The following is a 27589-nucleotide window of genomic DNA, read 5'->3' on the forward strand; positions in this document are numbered from 1 at the left end:
TCAGTCACGCGCCCTCGTCTCACTCTGAACCGCCTCTCTGGATGTTCACAAAGATTTCAGCGGATAACGGGACAGGTGATTAGTTTTTTACTGTATGAAGCCGTTTTGGATGTTCATTTTTTATTTTCTTGGAATTCTGTTGCCTTTGTGAAATTACTTTCAAGACCCATGGAAGTTTGATCAAAGGTGATAAAATGGATCTGATGAGAAAATGTGGCTGCGTGTTGGTTTTATTCAGCGTCTCCGCGTGCGCGTCAAAGCTTCTGGGCGGTGAGTTACACATTTAAGAACGAAAATGTTGCCTTCGACTATTTTTAAATATTAAAGTCTATATATAATATTTGGAGGAAACGCTTGCTAAATTGAATAAGTCACAATTTGAGATATTAGTATGTGCCCTTTTACAACCTTAGGTTCTTTGTAATAATAGACTAGAAACCGTTCTCTATTTTAAAAGGTTTTTCATGAACTTTGTTGTTGTTGTTGTTTTCGCTCTCTTAACTATCAGACAGTTCGTTTCCTGTTTAATTCATTTTAATTAGATGCTTGGATATAAGGAGTGAGTGACTTCTTTAGATGATGCTTTAACAGTGGCTGTTTTCTCTGTTCACCACTTGTAAACCCGATGTGTTGTCCATTCTCCCTGCGGTGCAGACATTTACGAGCCCAGAGGTATGTTCTGCCGCAGACACTAATGGCTTTCTCTAAATTAAATGATAGCTCCATCTCAGCTCATTTCTGTATATTTATGTGCTATCCATAGAGCGAAATGTAATCATAACAGAAATATAATTACATTTCATTTTTATTTTTAGCCATGAAAAAAGTACTTGTACTTTAAAAAATCTTAGTTTCAATCGAGTAATGATCTGCTACAGGATGTTAATGTTTTTAGTGAAAGGGATTTACTTATTTAATTTTTTTTTCTTTACATTGGGAATCCCTGGATTTGGTCTGAAAAACCATTGCTTTTTAGAAAAATAATCAAACATATAACCAGTGTTGGGTGTAACGCGTTACTGTAATTAAATTACTTATCCACTGAAAAAGTAAAGTAACCGATTATTGTTCATTTTTAGGTAATTTAATTACAGTTACTTATACTTGCATTACATACTGTAAATTAGTTAAACATTTCTGTTTAAATCAATATTGAATTTAAAATCTAAATTTGTCGTCTAAAGGTAAAAGTGAACGCTGCCTCTTTAAAATCGTTAGCTGTAGTGCAGTTGCGCGTGAGTTCGCAACTTCAAAACAGTTGGCTGCGTAGTCGCTGTCTGAAGATGTCGGCAGAAGCGAGTGGCTGTTTTGCAGCATGGAAATATTCCAATTACTTCACTTTTTGACACAGGTAGGCAAGAACATTACGGTAAAATGTAAGCTATGTCCTAGAGATAAAAAACCGCGCGCGCTCTCTGAGAGACGGTCTTCAGTCAGTGCACTCTCAACCAAAGCGCACACACGCATCGTAAGCCGCCTCTCGCGAGTGTCAAATTTTCACGGTTTATTACCGGGTGTGCCTCATACGTCCTGAAAAGTGAAGCTGCGGGCTCTTTGATCGCCCCCTGGTGGCTGGATGCAGTACAGGTCATAAACCTCTCCCTCTCAATGCACACGAACGGAAATGAGTTAAAATAAAAAAATAAATTACGCTTCAAATAAAATTTTCCGAAAGATGGTTTTGGTCATTTACGGTAGTTGTTATTATCACGCTGATATATATTCAATTGTTTGTTTTTGTGATAAGTTTGATTTTAGCTAGCAATTTGATGCTATAGAAATGGGGCGTGTCATTATGATTGACAGTTGTGACTGACAGCTTCTCTAAAGACTATCGGAGCTTCGAGGGGAGATTGAAGATATATAACTAACTATTAATTTTCGATTTCTGTGTTATTTTACACCGACAAAATGAGTTGTTCAGGAGTAAACTGTATAACCGACCTACAGGATCTGACGGATCACTGAACTTTTTTCGGTAACGTTAAATGTGGGCTTTATAAGTGAATTAATAAATGTTATTAGTTAAGTTAACACGCCTAACCATGTCGGGGAAAAGCAGGTGATCGTTATCTGGCAGTTACTAATTATTTTTATGGGTATAAAATAATAATTAGCAGGACAAAATGATAATGATAGCCTACTCTAATTAATTATAGAGCACTGTCTACAGCAATCGATCTCATGTAACGTTAGTTTAACTTTATTTAAAATGGCAGGACCGTTTCTGACATTTTAGAGTTGTTTCTAGTGGCATATTATATTGAGTTTATCTACTGAATTTGCTGTTTCAAAAATATTATTGCTCTAGAAACAGAATAGCCTATTATTTTATAGGTAGAATTTTAAATTGTGTATAATTTATGTAGTCTATTTAAAATACATCAATGATGACGCAGTCGTCTGAGCGGAAGTTTGATACCGCGACTCCGCCTCTGGGCTCCACTGACGATTCCTTCTGCGCATGCCCAGGCTCCTAACTGACGTTTTTGCGTAACATGTCTATGCCCATCGTCGAACGTTTTACATTCAGTTCATTACAATGGAAGAAAGCGGCGTCCATCTTTTTTTACAGTCTATGTTTATTACACATAAATGTTCAAATACCCACAGTTATGTCAAAATGCCCGTCTTGGCGTATATTCGCGCTGGTTATGTGAATGTGAACAGCATTTGTAACAGCATATTTTCTCCGTCCAAGTGACAGCAGCCTTTAAAACATGGTACTGTCTACTATTGGCTGTCTGTATTATAAATGATAATCAAACAACAAAAAAAGCTTTAATAAGGATTAATCTATATTTAATTTATACAGTTATGACTATGCATAGTTATTTTATATTTGATTATTCAATTTCTGTGGTATTTTTACTTACTACTATTAGACCTACCTGGAAAAACATGTATAGCATTGTTTTATTTGTATTTTTATATATTTTTACCATGGTATCGACTTTGGTATCGAGTATTGTGCACTTTTGGTGGTATCGGTACCGACTACTAGATTTTATAGTGACATCCCTATTTGTTACTAAAAAATGTAAGTAATATAAAGTAAATAAAAGTATTATAGTATATGTTTTAATAAAGTTAAAATGTTTTAAAAAGCTATAAAAGGCTAAACTATTCAATGTTTGACTAAATTATTAAAAGAGTTTCCTTTCTATTGTCTATCCGGTCAAAGTTTATAGGGATTTTAAGAAGTAATTAGTAAGTTACTTATTGAATAATTAAATTACTTTACAGACAGAGTAATTAGAAAAGTATGTTAAATACAACATTGATGATGTAATTAGTAATTAATTACTTTATTGAAGTAACTTACCCAACACTGCATATAACTGAAAATGTGTGTTCTGGAGAAAAAAAGATTGCCATTTTGACATTTTGTACTGACAATGGAGTACAGTCACACTTTTCAGTGCTTCTAAATGTGGTTTGTTTTTCTTTATTGTTATTATAAATTCATCAAGTGAAACAAACATTTTTTTTTATATATTAACATTTCCATATTTATGTAAATAAAACAGGAAGTCAATGTAACATGTAAAGATTGCTGTTGTAACTTTAAAAAAGCTTTGCCCCTGTGGCTTTACGTACAGTATGAGTACAGTAATGTACATCTCTTAAGGTTTAGATTAGCATAAAAGTATTGCATGTACTTTCTGAGAAATGTGGTGCGTCTCAATCAGCTCCCTAAGCTTCCTAGTTTGTGAATCATATATCGTGTACATGAATTCGGGCACTGATATCTTTCCAACATTATTTTTTAATGTTATTTAAAGTACATTATGATAAATACTTTGCTTGTTACATATACGTGAAACATTTCTGACATAAATTATAAATGTTAGCTATGTTATGTTTATTAACTGCTTAGCGATGTATGTTTATGCTGAAATATAATTAAATAAAGGTTTGTATTTTAAAAAACATCTATCAGGTACATTATGTGTGGTAAGTTGGCTCATGTGATTTGTTTTGCGCTTCAGAACTTTCCATTAAGAACTTCTGTTAAGAGCATCAGTGCTCCCTGGTTTTCACAGTGCATTGTGAGACTTTTTAGGAAGCAAACGTTTGAGTGCACTGGTAATATTTTGCAATTGAGACAGCCTTCAAAATGGCCGACTCCCTGATCAGGGACCTGACTACTGAACTAGGGAGCTGACTGAGACACACCCCTAATCACAACACATTTGTTTTTGTTTAATTTTCTGAATACAAAATTGTTCATCTTAAAGGGATAGTTCACCCAATAATGAAAATTCTGTCATCATTTACTCAACCTCAAGTTGTTCCAAACCTGTATGAATTTCTTTCTTCTGCTAAACACAAAAGAAGATATTTTGAAGAATGTTAATAACCAAACAGTTGATATTGACTTCTATTGTATGAAAAAAGAATTACTATGGAAGTTATTGTCATCAACTGTTTGGTTACCCATATTCTTCAAAATATCTTCTTTTGTGTTTAGCAGAATAAAGAAATTCATACAGGTTTGGAACAACTTGAGGGTGAGTAAATGATGATAGAATTTTCATTTTTGGGTGAACTATCCCTTTAAGTGTTCTGAGGGATAGTTAAGTGAATCAATATATTTAAATATATTTACACTCCTTTTTTAAAATCTATAATGTGTCTCTCAGGCCAACAGATATGCAAGCGTGGCACTGAGAAGCCCTGCTATAAAATCGCCTACTTTCAGGACAGCCGACGTAAACTCAACTTTGAAGATGCGAGTCGAGCCTGCAGGAGTGATGGTGGAGACCTTCTCAGTATTGAGTCTAAGACTGAGCAAAGACTGATTGAAAATTTCATCGATGAACTGAAAGCAGAGGATGGAGACTTTTGGATCGGGCTTCGTAGGGATCAAGAGTATGAGGAGTTAAACGGAGACTGCCCATCTCAATACTACTGGCTGGATGGAAGCCAAGAAACTTTCAGGTGTGACGAGAGCTGCATTTGATGGTTTTCTTACAAATTCCCCATGTAGGTCCTTTTGCTCATTGTTTAGTGTGTGTGACAGGAACTGGCACTGGGATGAGCCTTCTTGTGGGTTTGAGGTGTGTGTAGTGATGTATCATCAGCCCTCTGCTCCTCCGGGTCAGGGTGGTCCTTACATGTTCCAGTGGAATGACGACAATTGCGAAACCAAAAACAACTTTATCTGCAAGTACACCAAAGGTTGGGAAGGCATATTTTATTCAATTGATTTCTCAGTCAATTCTTTTTACTAATGATATTGTTCATAGAGTACTTAGGTTTGGTGATTTGAACAAACACCTAACACTAAGCATTAAACTTGCATGTAACTCATCCTGCACTGTTTGTGCTACAGACATGAATGCAGGGTTCCCACAGGTCATGGAATTTCTGGAATATCATGGAATTTTAAAAGGTCTATTCCAGACATTGAAAGTCAGGGAATTTTATATTTTTTTTGTCCAAGTCATGGAATATCAGGGATTTTTGTTTGTCGCATTAAATTTTAGTTTCCATTTATCAAAATGTAATTTTTCTATACCGTAATTATTATTATTTATTTATTTTTTTTATCGTGCTGTTTCACGCGTTTTGCATATTGTTATGGTTAGGCTATTTTTTAGCGGCATTTTATTTCCTTCCCGTTTGTCAACTGGCAATCACTTAAGTCAAATGCAGTCACCTGTACCTGTTAACTAAGGCAAACATGCCAGGAAAATGTAAATTTCAAGAGCTTTGGCTAAATGACCACTTCAAAGACTGTCCTAACCAGCTGCGACACGACAAAGGTTTCTATTTTTTAAATGGTTTCTATATTTCTGGGATTTTGCAGCTGATAGTTCAGGTCATACAGAGGAAACAAGGACATAAATGCACAATGAAAAGTGTTTATTGCTTAAAGTTTGAACGTTCTTGTTTCCTTTAATTTCTTTTCAAAATCTGAGGTAAATTATCCATTGTTGCTCTCATAGTGGCTATTAAATTCATGCAAAATGATATTCAAGCTCAAACCATTTTAATATTAAGCAAAGCCCAAACAAGTGTATTTCATGACAAAGATTGTATCAGTCACTGAGTATGTATTTTGAATAATGCTTTATGTTTAATTTTATTTAGTTTCATTTGGTTTGGTTTTCGTGTTTAGCTGCGATCAGAGCCTGTCCACACGCTGTTATGATTAGCTGTGATTTATGATTGATTTTGTCGTCTTGTAGTTTTGTCACGTCTGGTTAGGACACAGTAAGCTGAAAAAAAAAAAAAAAGGACACGGTAAGCCACTCTTTTCACTTGTCACATTTCACTCCCTAGTGGCAGTCGCACAGAATTTTCAAATTGGTCGTGCGTAGTCGTTACCGTCGTTTATTCACCATGGTAGAATGAATAAATATGAATAAATTAATGTATGCACATTGGCTAAACTACCAACATTACTTCTGAAGGAAAAAAATTATGGGTTTTCCAGGACTTAAATAATTAATAATTATTAAATAATTATTTCAGACTTAAATAATCATAATTGGACTGACTTTTTCATTGGACTGAATGATGAACTTGATGACAAACAGAAAATCCTCTAGAGCGTTTAACCCCTGACAGCATAAAAACCATAAATTAATTTCTGTAGAAATAGTACAGAAAAATATCAAAGTGCATTTAACGGGTAAAAGCGCAAAAAAAAAAAAAAAGTAGTGTGTATGAGTGTTTAACTTAGTTTTGTACTAAAAACGTCTGTAAACAAGTAAATAAAGCTTGCAAATGGATGGATTTAAAATACTGTCTGTGGCTGATTTTGTCTGCTCAGTGCTCAGCACAACAGTGGCCTATTTTTCCGTTCATTATAGGTCATGGAAATTCAGCTTTTTAGTCAGTGAAAGTCAGGAAAAAAGTCAGGGAATTTGACATTTGGCTTAGAGTGTGAACCCTGTGAATGACACACTGAAAGCAGTGCAGCTTTGTAAAGAGAGACATGCTATTATTTTTCAAAACAAACAGGCTTATGATTTCCATCTGGTGAACAATAAAAAAAGAGCATCATTAGCCAACTATGGTCGCAAGTTTCGTTAAACTCTGTTGGTAACGACAGAACTTGTGACAATAGTTGGCTTTAAGGAAACGTACCCCTGTTCAGTATGTGATAACATGGTCATCATGTGATGTTTCAGATAAACCTCCAGCACCAATCCCTGCAGAAAATGAAACATTTAAAGGTAAGCTTGAGATATTTTTAAAAATGTATTAATTTGTATATTAATACAGTGCCTCTGCATAATTAGTACAAATTATTTTGTTTTTTCTAAAATAAAGATGGCTGATGTAGTGGTTCTCAACCAGTAGGGGGCCTCAAGAAACTTCCAGGAGGGCCTCAATAAGTCTTAAAATTATTTAAATTTAGTTAGATTAACATAACCTTGTGAAAAAGAACTGCTCTTAATATAATTAAATATCACTTGCTGTGTACTTCAAATTTTAAGAGTATATTTCAAAACAAAACTAATTGTAGATTTACATTACATTCAGTATGCACTTAAAGGGATAGTTCACCCCAAAATGAAAATTCAGTCATTTACTCACCCTCAAATTGTTCCAAACCTGTATAAATTTCTTTGTTCTGCTGAACACAAAGGAAGATATAATGTTTGTAACCAAACAGTTGTGGGGCACCATTGACTTGCATATATATGGGGGGAAAATACATATCAGCTTAGATAGCAGGACCTTCAAATATTGTCTTGGACAAAGGAGGGCCTTGGAGTCAAAAAGTTTGAGAACCACCTACCTAAATGTTGGATGGATTCATTTTAATAATACACCATGTGTGAAATATGAGAAAGTCTGCATTTATTGGTCTATTTGTATGTTTGTTCTTTGTTTTATACTTTTTTCTGCTTAATGTGTCTTACACCAGATAATACACAAAAACCTAACTCTCGTATATTACAGATGCTCTTCCGACACCCAGAATACCCAGAGACCCCTCTGTCACAGAGAAGGATGATGGCATGAGGGTGGTCGTATCTGAACCTCCAGGTGAATCTTTTTCTTTTTTCTTTTTTTTCATAGTATATAAATATAGTTGGATGGTTTTGAAAGAACTTAAATAAAAATTCTGTCATCGTTCCAAACCGGTCGTTGATCTTCAAAACACAAATGAAGATTTTTGTCCCTTCATAGAAGTCCATGTAATCAAAACTTTGATGCTTCTAAATGTTCATAAAGACACATAAACATAAAATGTGCTATATAAGGGTGAAGGGGGCAATTTCGGAGACAACCAGAGAATCAAATATGGTCAACGAAAGGCCACACAAAGTTTGGAGGTCTGTAGCTATTGACTCTGCAGAAAGTTGTCGACTTCTGCGCACTGTACGCCTCAGCATGCGCTGACCCCGCTCTGTGATTTTACATGGCCTACCACTTCGTGGCTGAGTTGTTGTTGTTCCCAATTGCTTCCACTTTGTTATGATACCACTAACAGTTGACCGTGAGGAAATTTCACAAATGGACTTATTGCGCAGGTGGCAACCTATCACGGTACCACGCTTGAATTCACTGAGCTCCTGAGAGCGACCCATTCTTTCACAAATGCTTGTAGAAGCAGTCTGCATGCCTAGGTGCTTGATTTTATACACCTGTGGCCATGGAAGTGATTGGAACACCTGAATTCAATGATTTGGAGGGGTGTCCCAATACTTTTGGCAATGTAGTGTGTATATATATATATATATATATATATACCTAAATTAAATCTGTCCGATCATATCTTTTCAGAAGGCTTGTATCAAACAATGTCTTTTTTGTACTTTTTAATTTGTGAAAGTTTTGCTTGCATGGACTTTCAATGGATAGACAAAAAGGAAGAAAGAATATTATATCATTAGTCGTTCCAAAAATGAATTAAAGTCATACATGTTTGGGTTGTTATACGAGTTATGACTCAGGGCTCGAGACAAATATTTCACCATCTGCACTACTTCTAGGTCACTAATCAATAAGTAAATTTGTGTCATTGATCATGTGACTCAGATGATCAGATGTTGTTGCTTCAACTGAAGCACAAGATGCTCTTTGGAAAATCTCAAATCATGGTGCATAATATGATTATCAGGTTTCACGCAAAGACATTACAAATACTAAGAAATTCAAGTTTTCGTTCAAATGAGAATGCTGATAATATAATTTATAATGAAATCTTTTGAATTAGAATTTATTTTCAGTAGTGGTCTCAGACTTTTGGACCCTTCCGTTACTCTATGTTGGATCAACACTTCATAACTGAGTACCTGTTTGTTTGTTTTTGTTTTTTTATGTAAAATCTAAAAATCTATTAATCCAAGAATCCTGAATTTAAAAAAAGTCACAGTTTCCACAAAAAGCATTAAACTGTTTTCAACATTGATAATAATAAGAAATGTTACATGAGTAGCAAATCAGCATATTAGAATGATTTCTGAAGGATCATGTGACATTGAAGATTGGAGTAATAATGCTGAAAATTCAGCTTTGCCATCACTGGAATAAAAAAAAAAAAATATATATATATATATATGTGTGTGTGTGTGTGTGTGTGTGTGTGTGTGTGTGTGTGTGTGAACTTGTATTTATTCCAGAAGACCCCACAAAGTACAAAAGATACGGAATGTTTGACTTTGTGGGGTCCTGTAATTGGACCCCACAAGGACAAAATCTTTTATATGAGACTAAATGTTGACTCATTTAATGAATTTACCATCGTCCTTCCCTACACTATACCTAAACCTACCCGTCATATATATATATATATATATATATATATATATATATATAAGAATATTTTAACATTCTTATATAAACTTAAAACATTCTTATATATAAATAAAAATGTTTTAACATTCATATATATAAGAAACTTAAGACACATTTTTAAAATGTTGAAACATTCTTATATATATAACATTCTATATATCTATGTATAATGTTTTAACATTCATATTCATATATATATATATATATATATATATATAAGAATGTTAAAATTACGTTAGGTTCCTGTGGCGGGTAGGTTTAGGGATAGTAGGGAAGGACCATACTGTAGTGACTTTTAAGATTTTGTCAAACATTCTTATATATGACTTTTAAGATGTTGTCTTTGTGGGGTCCGACTAAAGGACCCCACAATGTCGTACCCCACAAAGGAGTATAAACAAGGATGTGTGTGTGTTAAAATAAAAACTTTTTACAATTACAATATTACTGTTTTTACTGTATTTCTATAAATGCAGCCTTGGTGAGCATAAGAGAAGACTTCTCTCTTGAAGGGTAGTGTATATAGGCTGTATACTTTTCATATTAACCAATATCCTGTTGTTGCATGTCTTTCAGACAATGCTCTCAATATCACTTACATTGTGCTGCCAACCATACCACTTCTACTGCTGCTGATTGTGACAATGGGAGTTTTCTGCTTTAAGCTGTTCACAAAGAGGTGCGTTGTTTCACCGCTCACTACACTGATGAAAGCCATTTTAAATTTGATAGCAAATAACATAATCTATGCATGCAGGAAGAAAGAACAGACTGAGACCCCTCCGAAGGATCCAGGATACTGGGCCGCTGGAGAAAGATGCAACAGCCCGAGCCCTGACGTCTATAACGTCATCCGAAGGCAGCATGAATCAGACCTGGCCGGCACACGGCCTGACATCAAGAACACTTCCTTCCTGGGTTCTTCTCCAGACACTCCACCTGGAGATTATGACAACCTGGCAGGCAGGGACACTGAAAGTGGTTTTGTGACACTGGCCAGCACTGAGAGCGGCTTTGTGACCAACGATATGTATGACACCCTCCAAGGCCGTGGAAGCGGGAGATACTACAGAGACCAGGGATGGATGGATGAGTTATATGGCTACTGATATGAAAGATGAACATTAGCATTTAACTCTGTATTCTCTTGTTAAGTATGATAATAGCTGTTAATGTCTTGCCCACGTCTTTCCTTGGTGGCAGATATCCAGTATTATCTATATTCAAGTATTTTAACGTAAGAATGAGTGTGGTCATTTGTAACTTGAATGTGCAAGGCTTCCGTTGTCATTCGCGTTCTGTAATTTTACCTGTACAAAAACCTGTTTTTTACCTGTATTTTAAGGTTCAATTCAAGTTGCAAACAGCTTTACAGCTGTTCAAACAGCTTTACAGAAAGTGCTTGTTTCAGTGTTACTATTTAGGAAGGTTATCAACCAGAGATGAGTGAATCAATATGGCAGTATATACAGTTATAATATAGTAGCCTATGTGGTTCGTTAACGTCGTGTATCCTATTCAGTTAAGCAATTAGCCTAAAACTTGTGCTCGTAATGATTACAATATAATGATAATAATACGATGTACGGATAATGTTTTATAGTTATCATAATCATAAACACACTGGTTTGTAGCTCAAACAGTTTAACCGTTTACTGCACTTTATTTATCTAGTTAACCGGAAGTCTCGCACATTTAAAGAAAATAGCCTACTTCCGCGTTGCAAAAAAAGTGGATAGGTAATCAAATCAAGTTTGCGCTAGAGCTCAAAAGGAGCCTGGATGTGTGTGGACTCACTGGACTGTGTGTCAGTATCATGTTTTAAATTTCCAAAACGTATTAAATGAATGAGAGAAACGAATTCCCGGAATTCTGCAGATTTAGTCTACCATCAATTTACTCTCTACCAGAGTTTCAGTGCAACATCTGAAGTTTATGGGTCATGATTATCAGACGTAGTTTACCTTTTTCTCTTGTTTATTCATATTATTTAGTTTATATAGTTTTCATAAGCTCCTATGACATGCGTAAATAACAGTAACGCTTACCAGCTTTAAATGCATCTTTAAAGCCAAACTCTGAAGGATGAACACTAAGCTGGTACAAACAAGCTGCTCGACAAGTCAGACAGAGATGGCTTGGATATGCAATAGCTTGTTTGCTCGCACTGATTGATTTGCATGACCATGTTACGCTGCTTTTACTGGATGTGCTGTATCGGGCTCAGTAATTAATTACACTGTGACAAATCTCTTGCAGACTGTCTTTTCCTGTGAAATAATGAATGATCAAACAGCCTTCAAGTTTCTTATATGCAAATATTGGAATGTGTATGTAATGATGTTAATGAAGCCTTAATAAACAAAAACTGAATGAAATTGAAGCTAAATATATTTACTTTCACATTTCGGCAAATTTATCACCAGTGTAGTAATAACAACATAATAGCAGAAAGTTTTTGACAGCAGGGGTCGCTCTCTGACAACATGCTCAGAGTCCTAGCAGCACATATCTACAGATGTTTTAAAAAATGTACATATTTATTTAAATTAAATCATATATAGGCCTAATGTATTTTATTTATTTTAAAACATAAACATATTTCTATGTAATATAGATACTCTAAACAAAACAATAAGTAATGTGTATTCAAAGTTATATATATATATATATATATATGTATATATTAGGGTTCCTTTGTCGACACTGCGGTGTTAAACAAAACAAATTCTAATTATGAAGCAATATAATGATGTCAGCTGCATTTCAAGCACAGAGAGGGAGAGAGAGCTCTCTATCCGTGTGATATTTATTTATTTATTGTATCTATGAGAGTTATTTTTTGCACGTATTGAGCAAAATCAGTCCTCTATGAAAAACGTATGCAGCACAAAGGAATTAAAATGCGTAGCCTACTTGTCGGCGCAACTGTTTATGTTGAAGAAGTGTGCAGGATCATTTAAATAAATAAAGGCTAAACAATAAAATGCGTTTAAATAATTTGAAGGTCAAATGTACGCAACTGAGTTTAAGTGTTTGTAGAGATTGCAATAGCCGCTGATTGACGTATACACAGTGGATAAGGTTGTCTTGGTGACATGCTGGTCGCGGACATTGAAGCCGCTTTGTGAGATCCGCCCCTTTATAAAATCCCTTCAGCACTGACGTCAATGCATGTCGAGCGCCAGAACATCATTCCTCATGCCGAGCATCAGAGTGGAATGCGCTCTCATTTCAGTCATGTAGAGCGCTTATCTGGCAACGAAGAAATGTGCAGGAGCCCTTGGCACCCATATGCCCCATTTGCATTTTAGCTTTGGCATTAGAAGCATAATCATACCCGCCACTTCAATTGCTTTGTAAGAGCAGGTGAAGGTGGCCAAATCATCCACACACCTCTTTATCCAGTAGTTCACTAGAAAACTATGGTCATGGCCGCCCAGGACCAAAAGCCGTCGCAGCGGGCTCCGGTTCGCGTGGGATTTTATGATATTGAGCGCACGCTGGGGAAAGGCAATTTTGCAGTTGTGAAGCTGGCGAGACATCGCATCACAAAATCTGAGGTGAGTAGCCTAATATACGCACACACACTAGTGTTTCAGGGTACTTGCGCTTTCTGTGCAATCGAAACAACTTGCGTGTTCACTTTTATCATTGACGTAAGAAAGGGGAAGAGTAAATAGCCTATAATCGTTAAACCTAAATATTTTGTGAGCTGTCATCTGTGACATGGGATCTGCGAGATGAAAAATAAAGACATTTTTTAAAATGTTCTAATATGTTCTAATATTTGTAATGTAGCTACTCGTTTTGGTTTCACGCAGTTTTGAACTACATTTATACCATATTGTACAAAAAAAAAAAAAAAATGTAATGACTTATACGATGTCAAGTGGTATAACCATAAACTAAAATAACTGGGTAACACTTTATTTTAGTGTCCTTGTTAGATGTATTTACCATATGCAGCAATTTATGCATAATTACATGCAACTAAACTCTCAACCAAATCTAATCCTACCCTAACCCTATAGTAAGTACATGTTGTTAATTAATATTACTCAGTACTTAAATATATAATTACACTGTAACAATGACACCGTAAAATAAAGTGTAACAAATAATTGACTTGCATCTTGACTACACATAAGTACAAGAGTTGTGTGTGTGTGTGTGTGTGTGTGTGTGTGTGTGTGTGTATGCAGTCAAACCAAAAATTATTCAGACATTTTTTATATTTTTTATATATTTTTACTAGTGGGTGCAGGACACTATAGTTCATTTATGTAAGTGAGGATAGCAAAATAAAGTAAACTGTGACATATTATACCCAAAAATTCTTCATACAGTGGACTACCAGTAAAATTGATAAAAATTTGGAACCAAAAATTATTCAGACACTTTGACCTGACCATGTTTTGCTAAAGTGTTATCTGACATAATTAAGATTATTTTTTTCTGACACAGTTTAACTCTCAGATCCTGTCATATTTTATTACTATTTTTTTTTTTTAAAAACTATAGTGAATAAACTATATTAATGAATGAAATGTTCAAGGTGTGTATATACTGTGTATGTGTGTATATATATATATATATATATATATATATATATAAAATACATGTCCAGAACTTTTCTTTTGGTTACTCCGTTTGACCGGAACAAAACACGGCTTCCAAAATAAATAAATAAATAAATAAAATACGTGAATATAAAAAGTCTCTAAAAGGGTCCTCTGATTTTTGTCACATGACAGTATGGCTTCCTGCATATTGGTTACACCACACTGACTTTATTATTACAAATATTAATATTTCAAAACTACATTTCTTCACTACCAAACTACTTTTAATAACATTTCGAGAATTGAAACCTTTTAATGACTTTTAAATGAAACAGTTACATCACCTAGACCTTTTGACATTAAAATAAATTAATTCAAAAATCATATAAAAAGCATGTTCATCATGGAAAACGTGTATTTAAGTAATGTTTTATATTAATTACATTTTAAAATATATTTTTGAATAACTTCCAAAAAAACAACAACAACTGTGACTTTTGACATCTAGGGCATAGTGGCAAATCATAAGTATAAAAACATATTTTGCATGTTCGGGTTGTTGTTTACCTGGATGAAGTACTTTAAATAAATGAAATTGTGCATTGCTTAGTGTGTATTTTCTGTAAATAACTGGATCTGCCCTTATGTCTCTGTCATCAGTTTACATTAGTATTACATTGTTGCTGTGCCAGGGTCAGTTTACTCTGAACTTGAGTTTAAGAGTGACAGTCAAGATCAGTTCAGATAAAACCAAACAAGTCATGCAGCTTCCCACCATTTCTCCTTTAGAAGCAAAAGTGGAACAGCTGTATATCCAGTTGCAGTTGCATAATGTTTTTAAAGGTGCTGTAAAGACCTGAGACAGGAAGCAGTCTGTGAGCAAAATGATTTTATGCTAGATTGAAATCTGACAAAAAAAAATTTACTACAGTTATTACAGTTATAAAGTCATACTGTATGCCTTGGTGATCTTTTTTAGAAAGCTATAGGTCTAAAATTAGTACAGTTTCATTGTATTGTTTATCATTGCAGTGCAGCTCAGTGAATAATCCTTTATTTTTCTGGAAACTATAAATAATTCATGCGTCAGTGGCGTCAAAATAAAAGCCCACTATACATAACATTTACATTTGCTGAATTGCAGGTGGCTATTAAGATTATAGACAAGACCCAGCTAGATGCAGTGAACCTGGAGAAGATCTACAGGGAAGTGGAAATCATGAAGCTGCTGGACCATCCTCACATCATCAAGCTTTACCAGGTACTGCATGATCATTCGTCTGCATATTGTGTGTATAATAATTTGTGATAACCCATCAGCTGCCCAGCGATTTTTGTTTCTTACCTGTATTAGCATTTGTTCCATGAGACTGCTGTTTTTCTAGAGAATAAGGCCTGTTGAATCCAGTGGTTTCGGCTGGGAGCTTTATAGGGTTAGTCTTGTTATGTTATGTAAGATTTTTAGGTCACTCTGAGTCTGGATGCTGATGCAGTATCAACAGCTGCCTGTGCTGTTACACAACACAAATACAGCAGCAGCAGCAGCAGCAGTCCAATCATGACTTCTAATAGGAGCAGTGGTCATATTGTGATTTGTCTGTCTGGTATTGTACATAGAGCTTTCTAGAAAAAAAAAAAAGCTCACTGTTCCTTTGGCAGACACAACTGGGAATATCAATATATAACATATGGAAATCTACCAAATGCCCACATGGTCATTAGTCCAACACTAGACCTCACAACCAGGCAAAAAGTGCTATGAAATGAAGAAACATTCCCTTACAAAAAATTGTATGTGGTGATATCATGGTACAAGTAGGTTAGTAGATAGAAATACAATGGTACACTGACATACATTACTATTCAATGTTTTGGAGACAATAACTATAATTATTCTTATATATATATATATATATATATATATATATATATATTATTATTATTATTATTATTATTATTTACTGGTGTTATTTCATAGTGTTGAGATTATTATTTTATTAAGTATTATTATGTGTTATTGTTTTTGATATACATTAGTAGTCAATGTTTTGGACACAATTACTTATTCTTTGTATTTCTAGTACCAATAATAATATAATTATTATATATATATTATTATTATAATACAATAGTAATAATAATAATAATAATAATAAATATTATTATTATTTACTGGTGTTATTTTATAGTGTTGTTGACATTATTATTTTATTTTATTTTTTTATTTAATAATAATAATTATTTTTATTATAATTATCTGGTTCTGGTTTTGTTTAATAGTTTTGTTGATGTTATTATTTATTTTATAGAGTATTTTTTTTACATTTATTTTATTAAAAATAATGATAATAATATTAAATTAAATAATTTAAAAAAAATAGTAATAATCTATAAAATAAAATAACATCAACAAAACTATAAAACAACACCAGTGAATAATAAAAATAATAATAATCATTATTAATATTATTATTAATAATAAAAAATACAAATATATAAATCTATCATATAGACAATTTAATTTTAACTTTTACATTTTTGGATTTTACAAAAAAATGTATTTATTGTATTTATAGTACTATTTGTTATTGTATATATTGTATTTGTCTAGAAAATTTATTTCAAGTCTCAAGCTCAATAGCTTTTTAACATCATCAGGAACATAAATGTTTAAAACTTTTATGACAATATTTAGATGGTATTCCAATGTACTTCAGATTATCACGCCACTACCATGGTAAATGTCCAAAATAAATGTTAACGCTGTGGTACTAGTGTTCTTAGAGATAGGACAGCAATATAGAGAAAGATAGCTTACTTGAATATTACACCTATGTATCTAAAATAATAGCCATAACATATTATTGACTAAGTGTGAATCACTTGTCACCACCATGACGTTTGTTTCTTCTCCTTTGCATCACACACAAAAAAAGGATGTAGAATTTTTTTCTCACTTGAAGCCAAGTGTGAACACTGGTGACAGGTGAAAATGCTGTCTGTCTCTTGTGCTCTTGTTATTTCAGGTTTTTTGTGATATTAATTGCATTGCCATAACATTCCACATTCATGCAATGGATAAGAATCACGTCTCTTCTCTTTCATTAGGTCATGGAGACCAAAAACATGCTCTATCTAGTCACAGAATATGCCAGAAATGGAGAGATATTTGGTGAGTGCGTCCGTTTCATTGTATGTGCAGACAAACGTTATTTCATTGTTATCCATATATTCACCCCACACTGTTAAGTGTTGCATGTGCAGTGAATGCGTGCCTGCAGTGGATTGAGATGGTCAAACCACATTTCTGCATATTTCATCCATCTATACACTGATTCACTCACTTAAAGCTAATGGATGAGCTGAGCAGAAGCTATTTTTTGTCCTGTGATGATTAGCAGTGTCACCTGTAATGGAAAAAGGTCCTGGTGTTTTAGATGAGAGCTACGTGACCAAAGAAACAATCATCTCACCCATAACAGCCCCATGCAGTAACGCTACAGTCATACTTGAAAGACAGTGAATGAGATTTATAGCCTCATTAAGGGGCAAAAGGTTGCATTTGACAAAGCAAAAGAGAGAATATGATATGACAGCTGCTGACAAAAAAGGAATAAGATAATAATTTACAGAGACATCCTTGTGATTTAGTCAGCACGTCTTCAGTTATTGTGTTAATATACTTCTTGTATTTGACGGCATGCGTACTTTGTTCTTAGCGCAGATACCGTGAGAGTCAGCAGTAAAACTGTGCAGTGACTGTTTACAATAGAATACTCTTTCTGTATGTACATTTTCTATGTATGTGGATTACAATAGAATATTACATTTGCCAAAATGTGCAGTATGCAAATGTGATCCCCCGAGCATTGAGATTCGGGAAATTCTCTGATTGGTGGATCTCACATCGGGTCCTGCTGGGTCATAACACACACAATACTACTGTTATATTTAGCGTTACAACATAACCGGACACAAAAGTGCTTTGTTTTTGCACTATGATAAATTGCATTTTAAGTAAATAACTGCAAAATCATCAGGTATATCAGCGAGAGAGCGACTCACAACAACATGGAAATAATGTGTTTTCGTTTGTCGTTTTGAATTCATAAATGCACCATTGCACAGAGAAAAAGACAGTAATCTTGAAAAACGCCAAGTATAATTGATTGTATGGAGTGTGGGCACCCACCGGCAGAAACATAATTTGGTGCCTATGGTGTGGAATACTGTTTCCCAGTGGTTAATCACCGTGAATCATCAGGATAGCAAAATAAGTAGGACTTTCGCTTATTTCCAAAATCTTTGGTTGGTGTCAAAGGATGTCCATCCAATCAAACAGTAACAAATTAGCAAGGGCGTAGGTTTGATTTTGAAATTGGATGGGGACATATAAGCAGCCCCCTGCCCCCTGTTTATCTTAAATTAATACAATTACAAACGTTCTTTTTCTCCACATGGAAAAATGGAGGATTTGAAGCAACATACATTATATACTGTACAAAGAAAATGTGCAATTTAAATTTGAAATCTTTAAGAGACTATCTAGGATTTATTGGGTTTTTTTGTTGTTGTTTTTTTTTTTTTTTTGTTGTTGTTTTTTGCTTTACAAGGTCTTATTGCTGCCAACCTGAACATTTACAGTGACTGCACATGTCTTAATTAATTTCATAATTTGGACATTTGATTGCTTGGGCTTTTGCTTGGATGTATATTTAGAGCCTAGACCTCATGAATCTTGAATACCCCTGTATTTTTGACTTTCTCAGGATGTAACCCTGCATGTTATTTGGTATTGAAGGGTGTTAGTCTAGATTAGGCTGTAATTCTCACTGTAATTGTAGAGATATTTTTATATCTGCTGCTTTTGAGGGTTTTGTACTTGAGAGGAGATTAATGACCATCAAGTTGCTCTTTATCACAATTCTCTTTACATAAAATTCTACAGAAATGTAGTGATTACCATAACTGATTCATCCAATAAAGTGATTCAGTCATTTTTCTATGTAAACTTTTGTCAGCTGTTTGCTCGCCTCCTTTTCACTTGAATCATATCTGCAACCTGAATTCCGGAAATGTTGGGACGTTTTTTAAATTTGAATAAAATGAAAACTAAAAGACTTTAAAATCACATGAGCCAATATTTTATTCACAATAGAACATAGATAACATAACAAATGTTTAAAGGGAGAAATTTTACACTTTTATCCACTAAATGAGCTCATTTCAAATTTGATGCCTGCTACAGGTCTCAAAAAAGTTGGCACAGGGGCAACAAATGGCTGAAAAAGCAAGAAATTTTGAAAAGATTCAGCTGGGAGAACATCTAGCAACTAATTAAGTTAATTGATATCAGGTGTGTAAGATGATTAGCTATAAAAGGGATGTCTTAGAGAGGCAGAGTCTCTCAGAAGTAAAGATGGGCAGAGCTGTTAAAGAGTGTGTAAAAAGATTGTGGAATACTTTAAAAACAATGTTCCTCAATGCAAATCTCATCATCTACAGTGCATAACATCATCAAAAGAAATCTGGAGAAATCTTTGTGCGTAAGGGACAAGGCCGAAGACCTTTATTGAATGCCCGTGGTCTTTGGGCCCTCAGACGACAATGCATCACTCATCGGCATGATTGTGTCAATGACATTACTAAATGGGCCCAGGAATACTTCCAGAAACCACTGTCGGTAAGCACAATCCGCCGTGCCATCTGCAGATGCCAACTAAAGCTCTATCATGCAAAAAGGAAGCCATATGTGAACATGGTCCAGAAGCGCCGTCATGTCCTGTGGGCCAAGGCTCATTTAAAATGGACTGTTTCAAAGTGGAAAAGTGTTCTATGGTCAGACGAGTCCAAATATGACATTCTTGTTGGAAATCACGGCCGCCGTGTCCTCTGGCTAAAGAGGAGGGAGACCTTCCAGCGTGTTATCAGCTTTCAGTTCAAAAACCAGCATCTCTGATGGTATGGGGGTGCATAAGTGCATACGGTATGGGCAGCTTGCAATGTTTTGGAAGGCACTATGAATGCGGAAAGGTATATAAAGATTTTAGAGCAACATATGCTCCCCTACAGACGACGTCTATTTCAGGGAAGGCCTTGTGTATTTCAGCAGGACAATGCAAACCCACATACTGCAGCTATTACAACAGCATGGCTTTGTTGTAGAAGAGTTCGGGTGCTGAATTGGCCTGCCTGCAATCCAGATCATTCACCTATAGAGAACATTTGGCGCATCACAAACCACAAACTCTTCAGCAGCTGGAAACCTATATCAGGCAAGAATGGGACCAAATTCCAACACCAAAACTCCAGAAATTCATAACCTCGATGCCCAGATGTCTTCAAACTGTTTTGAAAAGAAGAGGAGATGCTACACCATGGTAAACATGCCCCTGTCCCAACTATTTTGAGACCTGTAGCAGGCATCAAATTTGAAATGAGCTCATTTTGTGCATAAAATTTTAAAATTTCTCAGTTTAAACATTTATTATGTTATCTATGTTCTATTGTGAATAAAAATGTGATTTGAAAGTCTTTTAGTTTTCATTTTATCCCAACATTTCCGGAATTTGGGTTGTATATATTTAACTTTATCTAAGCTTTTTAAAGTTTGATCTGCTTACCAGTCATTTTCTTTCATATTTCCCTCTATTCTGGATGTTGAAAGGAAGTTCCATTTTTGTTGCAAGAAGGGTTTAAATATCATGTGTGGTCATGATATAGATTAGATGTTCAATTTCCTTATCCTACCTGCTGAGTGCAAATGACACGTTGTCATATAGTCAATCCATAGGGATGTGAAGCCATCTGTCAACTCAATATCGTACCATCCCACTCGCGCTGCACACTGCCTCACATTCGCATGCACGGCGCACCCTTTGAAGTCTCCTACATGTCCCTAACACATGGGCTGTATGACGCACACATGCATACGCATGCAACTGGCATCTCCATGCCCTTGTCGACTGATTAACTCAGAGGACTGCTGTTTTATCAGTGCTCGGCTCGCATCTGAAGCAGGCACGGCTGACAGTCAGGTCCTGTTTTGAATGTGTGGTCGGCTGTGGATGACAGCCTGGCCTTTCATTTTAGGAGGGAATGAATATATGCTGCTTGCTTCAGGTTGTTTTTGTTGGATTTGAAATTCATGAAAAGCTGGTGGTTGCATATTCACGTCACTCTGACATGGCAAAAGGTATTATTACACAAACACCTGTGATGCATGAAAGAGGACATGAGAAAATAACATGTTATTAAAGGGTTTTTTGCATGAGGAATTCAATTTCCCTTAATCTTTTGAGAAAAAGAGCTCAATATACTATGAAAACATAATGTAACATATCTGAACCAGTTATTATTGTTAACTGTTCAAAATGACTTGCATTAATTGAAATAAAGCTGAAATAAAATATCATACAAATATTAGATGGAAAGTACTACAATTGCTAAAACTGAAATAAAAATAAATTAAAGGTAAATAGAAATATTTTTTAAAAAAAAAATGACAAAAGCACATAGTTATTAAAATTACTAAAAACTTAAACTAAAATTAAATTATCTGTATTATTATTTTATTCAAAAATATGTGACCCGTGCTGGCAAAATGAGCCACAATGAGCAACTTTTCACAAATGAGTTATTGTTATTGTCACATTCTCTTAAAAAAAACTTCAAAATGATATATGATTTGTTGGAATCTGACAAAAAAATGACTGAGCTACACCTGTTTGAAGTCAATAGAGTCAGCAAAGTCAATTTTGAGAAAAATCAAGTTAAAGTTTTCTGAAGGTTCCAAATCAATAGCGGCATAGCGCGCTGTCTGAGGCGTCTTTGTTCACGTGCTTCAGATCGGTCAGTCAGCGCGAGTAAGATCGTTTTGTTTAGATCCGCATGAGTTTGAAAATCACATTTCATTAGTTCAGACTCATGCCATCGAGAATTCGCTATGATGAATATTCACAAAGTTGGAATGGTGCGCTTTACAACGATACCAAACTTGTGCTGAGCGCCAGTGGTCGAGAAGTGAGCAGGGGAAAACGGCATTTTTCATAGTCAAAGGAAAGGTACTCCTCTCAGAAAACGTACAAATAAAGATGTTTAATTGCTATTTGGAGCATTGGGATCACTAGACGAGGGCTTAATGAACTCTTTTTTGTGGAAACCTCAATTTTAACCAATATTGACATTTTTCACTTGTTTTGCCTGTAGCTCGAAATTAGCCTGTGTGCATTTCAACTCATTTTGCCAGCACGGGTTACATATATTAAAAATCAAATTCAGATATACACTGACTTAAATATACACTTCTGTGATGAGCATGTTTTTAATTTTCTGAATTTTTTAACAAACTTTACTAACATTTTAAGCAGATCTCAAGGCAAAATACTAATAATTTACTTACTTTTACATTTCAATTGATTTTAAATGAGTGTGATGAGCCCCAGCTGTTCACCTTCAAACAGATTTTGTTCGCTGCTGTCTTTTTGTCAAGTTCAATATAGTATTTAATCAGGACTACTCTGACCAGTACAGTTAAACAGATGTTTCCCTGGCCTTTCCCTGCTCACTGTCACAATCTGCATACCATTTTCATAAAAAATTCATGACTGTGACATGTTGCCTGGATGTGCAGATGACGACCCAATAACACCTGATCCCTGTCTGGCAACACAGACTACCTGGCCAGCCGCGGGCGGCTCAGCGAGATGGATGCGAGGAGGAAGTTCTGGCAGATCCTTTCAGCGGTGGAGTACTGCCACGAACGCAATATTGTTCACAGAGACCTGAAGGCTGAGAACTTGTTACTGGATGCTCACATGAATATGAAGATAGCAGGTAAGAGATCTACCTTTCCTTCTTACAGTCTGGGGACGCTGAGTGAAAACATTGTGTTGTGATAGGTGTCATTGACACTAACAGACTTTAAAGATGCAGTAAGCGATTTCTGAGAAACACTGTTGATGTTTTAAATCAACCCAAACAAACACACCCCTCCCTTCAATGGTCCGCCCCCAAAATGCACAAACACGCAATGCAAGAGTGGATGTCTCTTTATCATAGCTAAGGCAAAGCAAGATAATGCAAAGATGATGAACGAACGACAAGGAAGAACAATACATGACAAACAGTACAGAAGAGTATATACAAGCAAGAGTTTATTGTTAGTCGCCAGCAGCACACCAGCTCCAGACAAACAATGACACTCAAAACTGTCCTGTTACTAGCTAACATTACAACAACAGCATATCTTTGTTCTGTGAAACAGCAAAATGCTCACGTATGGAGCAGAAAAAACACAACCTCTGTGTCTGTTTTCAGTCCTTTCCACTTAGGTCTCTCCAGCGCTGGAAAGCTTTTCTAATGTTAACGCCGGTCCTAAAGCTCTTGCCTGATCATAACCCTTCTTTTTCCAGTGATATTCCTCTGACCTTTTCTCTTTTGTAATGTCTCTCATCATCAACCTTTCTACAGTCTTTCTTCAAATCTCCCTTTTGCTCACTCTCTGTCCTCGACCATCATGAGTGTATACGCCCCCTACTTCTGATTGGCTACAAGTGTGTTGAGGTGCTCGGTCCGACCCAATTTTTTAACGTTTCTCAGAAATCTCTTACTGCACTTTTAAACGTTTCTTGATGTTGAAATTCGTTCCTCTATCCCTCTTTAATATGCTGAAACAACTACAAGCAAGTAATTTGTTGACTTCTGTGAAGAGTGTAAGCTCTGTCTCTGTCAAAACATTGCACTGTTTGTTTAAGCACTCTGAAATGTCAAATTCTGCCTCAACCAATAGCGTGAGTTTGGGGCGGGACTATCTGTAATGAGCTGTTTAGTGGCTGTGGGGGCGGTTGGAGTGTTTTGGATAGGAAATCCATTCGGTGCAGCTAGTGGCGCAGAAATAGCACTTTTCAAGTTGAATTTCAAGGGCAAACATTAGCAATGATTAAGCACATGGTGTGCAAGTTAGATTGGGAAAAAATAATGATGTGTGAATGAAAGTTAAATAATCTACTATTCATGTCAAATAGTTCATATATATTATACCCTAGCATATAAGTGATACTATTATAGTTTTTATTAATATTTTGAATTATTATTATTATAATTTTTTTTTCAGTATTCATTTTAAGTTTTAGTATTATTGTTGTGTGTGTTTTGTATTAATTTTGTGGTAACGCTTTACAATAAGGTTCTATTTGTAAACATTAGTTAACATGAACTTACATTGAAAAATACTTCTAAAGCATTATTAATCTTAGTTAATCATAGTTTTCATTAATTTTTATTTCAGTTTTAGGTGTAGTTATTTTAGTACATCAAGTTAAACTAAATGAACATGAGAAATGTTTCCTTGGCAACTAGCTGAAATAAAATAATATAAAAGAATTTTCAATATTTTAGTTTATTTCTGTTAATGTTTATTTTAAGTAACGGTTTTAGTTAACTTTAATAACCCTGTGTCATATTCATTAAGTACTTAGAAGTAAGTAATTAAACATTTAATTTTTATGCTTTTACATTTATTTCATTTGTGCTTGAAACTGAATACAGCTACTTCAATTTCCTGAAGATTTTCTGCTTTATCTAAGAATAAAAAGGTGTAATTGCCTGTTCCTCACTGGCTCTTCTGCATTCCACAAGTCAAATCAGATCTTTTTCTCACAGTACGCACGCACGCACACACACACACACACACACACACACACACATAATGCCAGCCAAAGTCTATCAGAGGATTGCATGTTTACTCAGTGACATCAGTTCAAACTGGATTTAGTTGCACAGTTCATTTCTCAAACACAGACGTATACCTAAGTTAGAATGACCACGACTCTTGCAGTTCATCCAGTACACTGTTCACATAACCGTGTTTGTACACTGCAAAGCTATGCCCTGGGAAATAAATCTATTATATTACATAATAGCTTTTGTGAATAGTGCTATTAGATGTTTTGAGTATCTGAGGAAGTGTGATGCATAGTAGTGGAAGATATATCGACCAGATGATTAAATGGCCAGTAGTTAGTCATTTTGATTATCTTTATCACCCATTAACTGTGAATGATTGACCTATTGACAAAAGTGTCACATTTTGGGTCAACTTTGAGTCAGTTTTGTGCAAAATATGAATTAAGTTTCAACAATGTTGTGTATATTGCATGTGCATTCATATATACACTGATGAGCCAAAAACATTATGACCACCTGCCTAATGTGCTGTTGGTCCTCCGTGTGCTGCCAAAACAGTGCTGACCCGCCGAGGCATGGATTCTACAAGACCCCTGAGGGTGTCCTGTGATGTCTGGCACCAAGACATTAGCAGCAGATCCTTCAAGTCGTGTAGGTTGTGAGGTGGAGCCGCCGTAGACTGAACTTGTTGGTCCAGCACATCCCACAGATGCTCAGTTGGATTGGATTAGGGGGCCAGGGCAACACCTTGAACTCTTTATCATGTTCCTCAAACCATTCCTGAACAATGTGTGCAGTGTGGCAGGGTGCATCATCCTGCTGAAAGAGGCCAATTCCACCAGGCAGCACCATTATCATGAAGGGGTGTACCTGGTCTGCAACAATGTTTAGGTAGGTGGCATGTGCCACATTTACGTCCCAGCAGAACATTGCCCAGAACATCACACTACCTCCACCGGCTCGTCGTCGCACAGTGCATGATGCCATCACTTCAACAGGTAAACGATGCACACGTACATGGCCATCCACGTGATGTAAAAGAAAACGGGACTCATTGGACCAGGTGACCTTCTTCCACCTCTTCAAGGTCCAGTTACGACGCTTGTGTGCCCATTGTAGTCGCTTTCGATGATTGACAAGGGTCATCGTAGGCACTGATTGGTCTGCGGCTACGCAGCCCCATACCCAGCAGAGTGTGATGCACTGTGTGTTGTGACATTCCTCTCATAACCATCATTAAAATTTTGTGTAACTTGTGCCACAGTAGACCGTCTGTTGGCTCAGACCAGACGATATAGCCTTCGTTGTCCTTGTGCATCAATGATCCTTGGGTTTCCAACACCCCATCGCTGGTTTGTGGTTTGTCCCTCCTTGGACCACTGTTGGTAAATTTTAACCACTGCTGACCGGGATCAACCCACAAGCCTTACCGTTTCAGAGTTAAGCCCTGGGTATACTTCGTTTACGCTACGCTAGTGTACGTGCACAGTCAAACGCGCAGCCTTGGAAAGTATTCCTCATTTGACTTGTACGCATACACAGGCAGTCGACACATGCGCAGTTTTGAGCAATCTCTCGCCACAAGTTACAACCCATGTAAACATCTTTGTATTCGTTCATGCTAGTGTTGTACAAATGAGGGTACTTTCTAACCTCTTCGCACAATCTCACGTCTATGTAGGCCTCCATTGTCTCTGTAGATTGCATGTGTTCCGGTCTGTTCTGTTTATGCAGTTTTTCTTTGACTACCCTGTGAATCGACGCCCCCAGGGCACGGTTGCCACCTTGTGGATAAACTAATTACTACAGCACGTGAACTATACTTTGGGCTATACTCTGACCCAGTCGCCTTGCCATAACAATTTGTCCCTTGTCAAAGTCTTTCAGATCTTTATTCCTGCCCGTTTTTCCTGCATCCAACACGTAGATTACGAGAACTGATTGTTTACCATCTAAACTACCCAGACCTTAATATGTGGCCTTGTTAGGAGATGATCAACGATATTCGCTTCACCTGTGACTGGTCATAATGTTTTGGCTCAACAGTGTGTATATATATATATATATATATATATATATATATAGTATTATATGTTATTATATCAATAGGCCACTTTACTCTATAGATCATCATCAGTCATTTAAAAAAACCCATACTCGTTCACTACTAATGCATACATTATAATTCATTAAGAACAATTAACAGATAAACAATATAACTTACTGAAATACCTGCGCCTGGTCTGACATCATGCATTTGCAATGCAAACAGTCATCTTTTGTTTTGCCTTTTTCAAGCATGCAGTCGTAGTGTTGAGATGTAAAGTAATGACTGCGGTACAAAGACGCTGGTGGGGTGGAGGATGACAGAGAGGCTTCTAACATGCTGTGCTCCATAAGTACCAGTCACTGCAGAGAATGGATCCTTGTGCCAGACCGTTTGTCTGTATTTATGTCATACCAAGCTGAGACAGAGACACAGAAAATGCATTATAGGGCGTTGCCATTGTGTCACTCATGCACTTAGATAACAGAAGTGAAGTGCTTTTCATCACAACAGAGGCTTTTTAAAA

General features: G+C 35.7%; 2 protein-coding genes across 5 annotated transcripts in view; both read left to right on the forward strand.

The window, feature by feature from the left end:
* Positions 1 to 5: 5 nt before the first annotated feature.
* layna (layilin a) lies at positions 6 to 12148 on the forward strand. 2 transcript variants are annotated; one of them, XM_051895084.1, is made up of 8 exons: positions 7 to 270; positions 655 to 672; positions 4647 to 4944; positions 5027 to 5184; positions 7146 to 7190; positions 7924 to 8010; positions 10342 to 10444; positions 10523 to 12148. In XM_051895084.1, exons 1-8 carry the CDS (start codon positions 195 to 197, stop codon positions 10872 to 10874), a joined length of 1137 nt encoding a protein of 378 aa, XP_051751044.1. In that variant the 5' UTR covers positions 7 to 194; the 3' UTR covers positions 10875 to 12148. The 2 variants fall into 2 exon arrangements, with proteins under 2 accessions (XP_051751045.1, XP_051751044.1); XM_051895085.1 differs by lacking the exon at positions 655 to 672 and having other exon boundaries at positions 6 to 270.
* Positions 12149 to 12937: 789 nt separating this feature from the next.
* Positions 12938 to 27589, forward strand: part of sik2a (salt-inducible kinase 2a) — a 38124-nt gene continuing 23472 nt past the window's right edge. Inside the window, exons 1-4 of one of the 3 annotated variants that reach the window (XM_051895102.1) lie at positions 12938 to 13328; positions 15475 to 15591; positions 17439 to 17502; positions 23004 to 23165. In XM_051895102.1, coding sequence (XP_051751062.1) covers positions 13191 to 13328; positions 15475 to 15591; positions 17439 to 17502; positions 23004 to 23165 — 481 coding nt within the window. In that variant the 5' untranslated portion in view covers positions 12938 to 13190. Of the gene's footprint in view, positions 13329 to 15474; positions 15592 to 17438; positions 17503 to 22962; positions 23166 to 27589 lie in introns of those variants that run through there. The other 2 variants (XM_051895103.1, XM_051895104.1) reach the window with 2 other exon arrangements.

Source organism: Ctenopharyngodon idella, chromosome 5, assembly GCF_019924925.1.
Source record: "Ctenopharyngodon idella isolate HZGC_01 chromosome 5, HZGC01, whole genome shotgun sequence".
Taxonomy (NCBI): domain Eukaryota; kingdom Metazoa; phylum Chordata; class Actinopteri; order Cypriniformes; family Xenocyprididae; genus Ctenopharyngodon; species Ctenopharyngodon idella.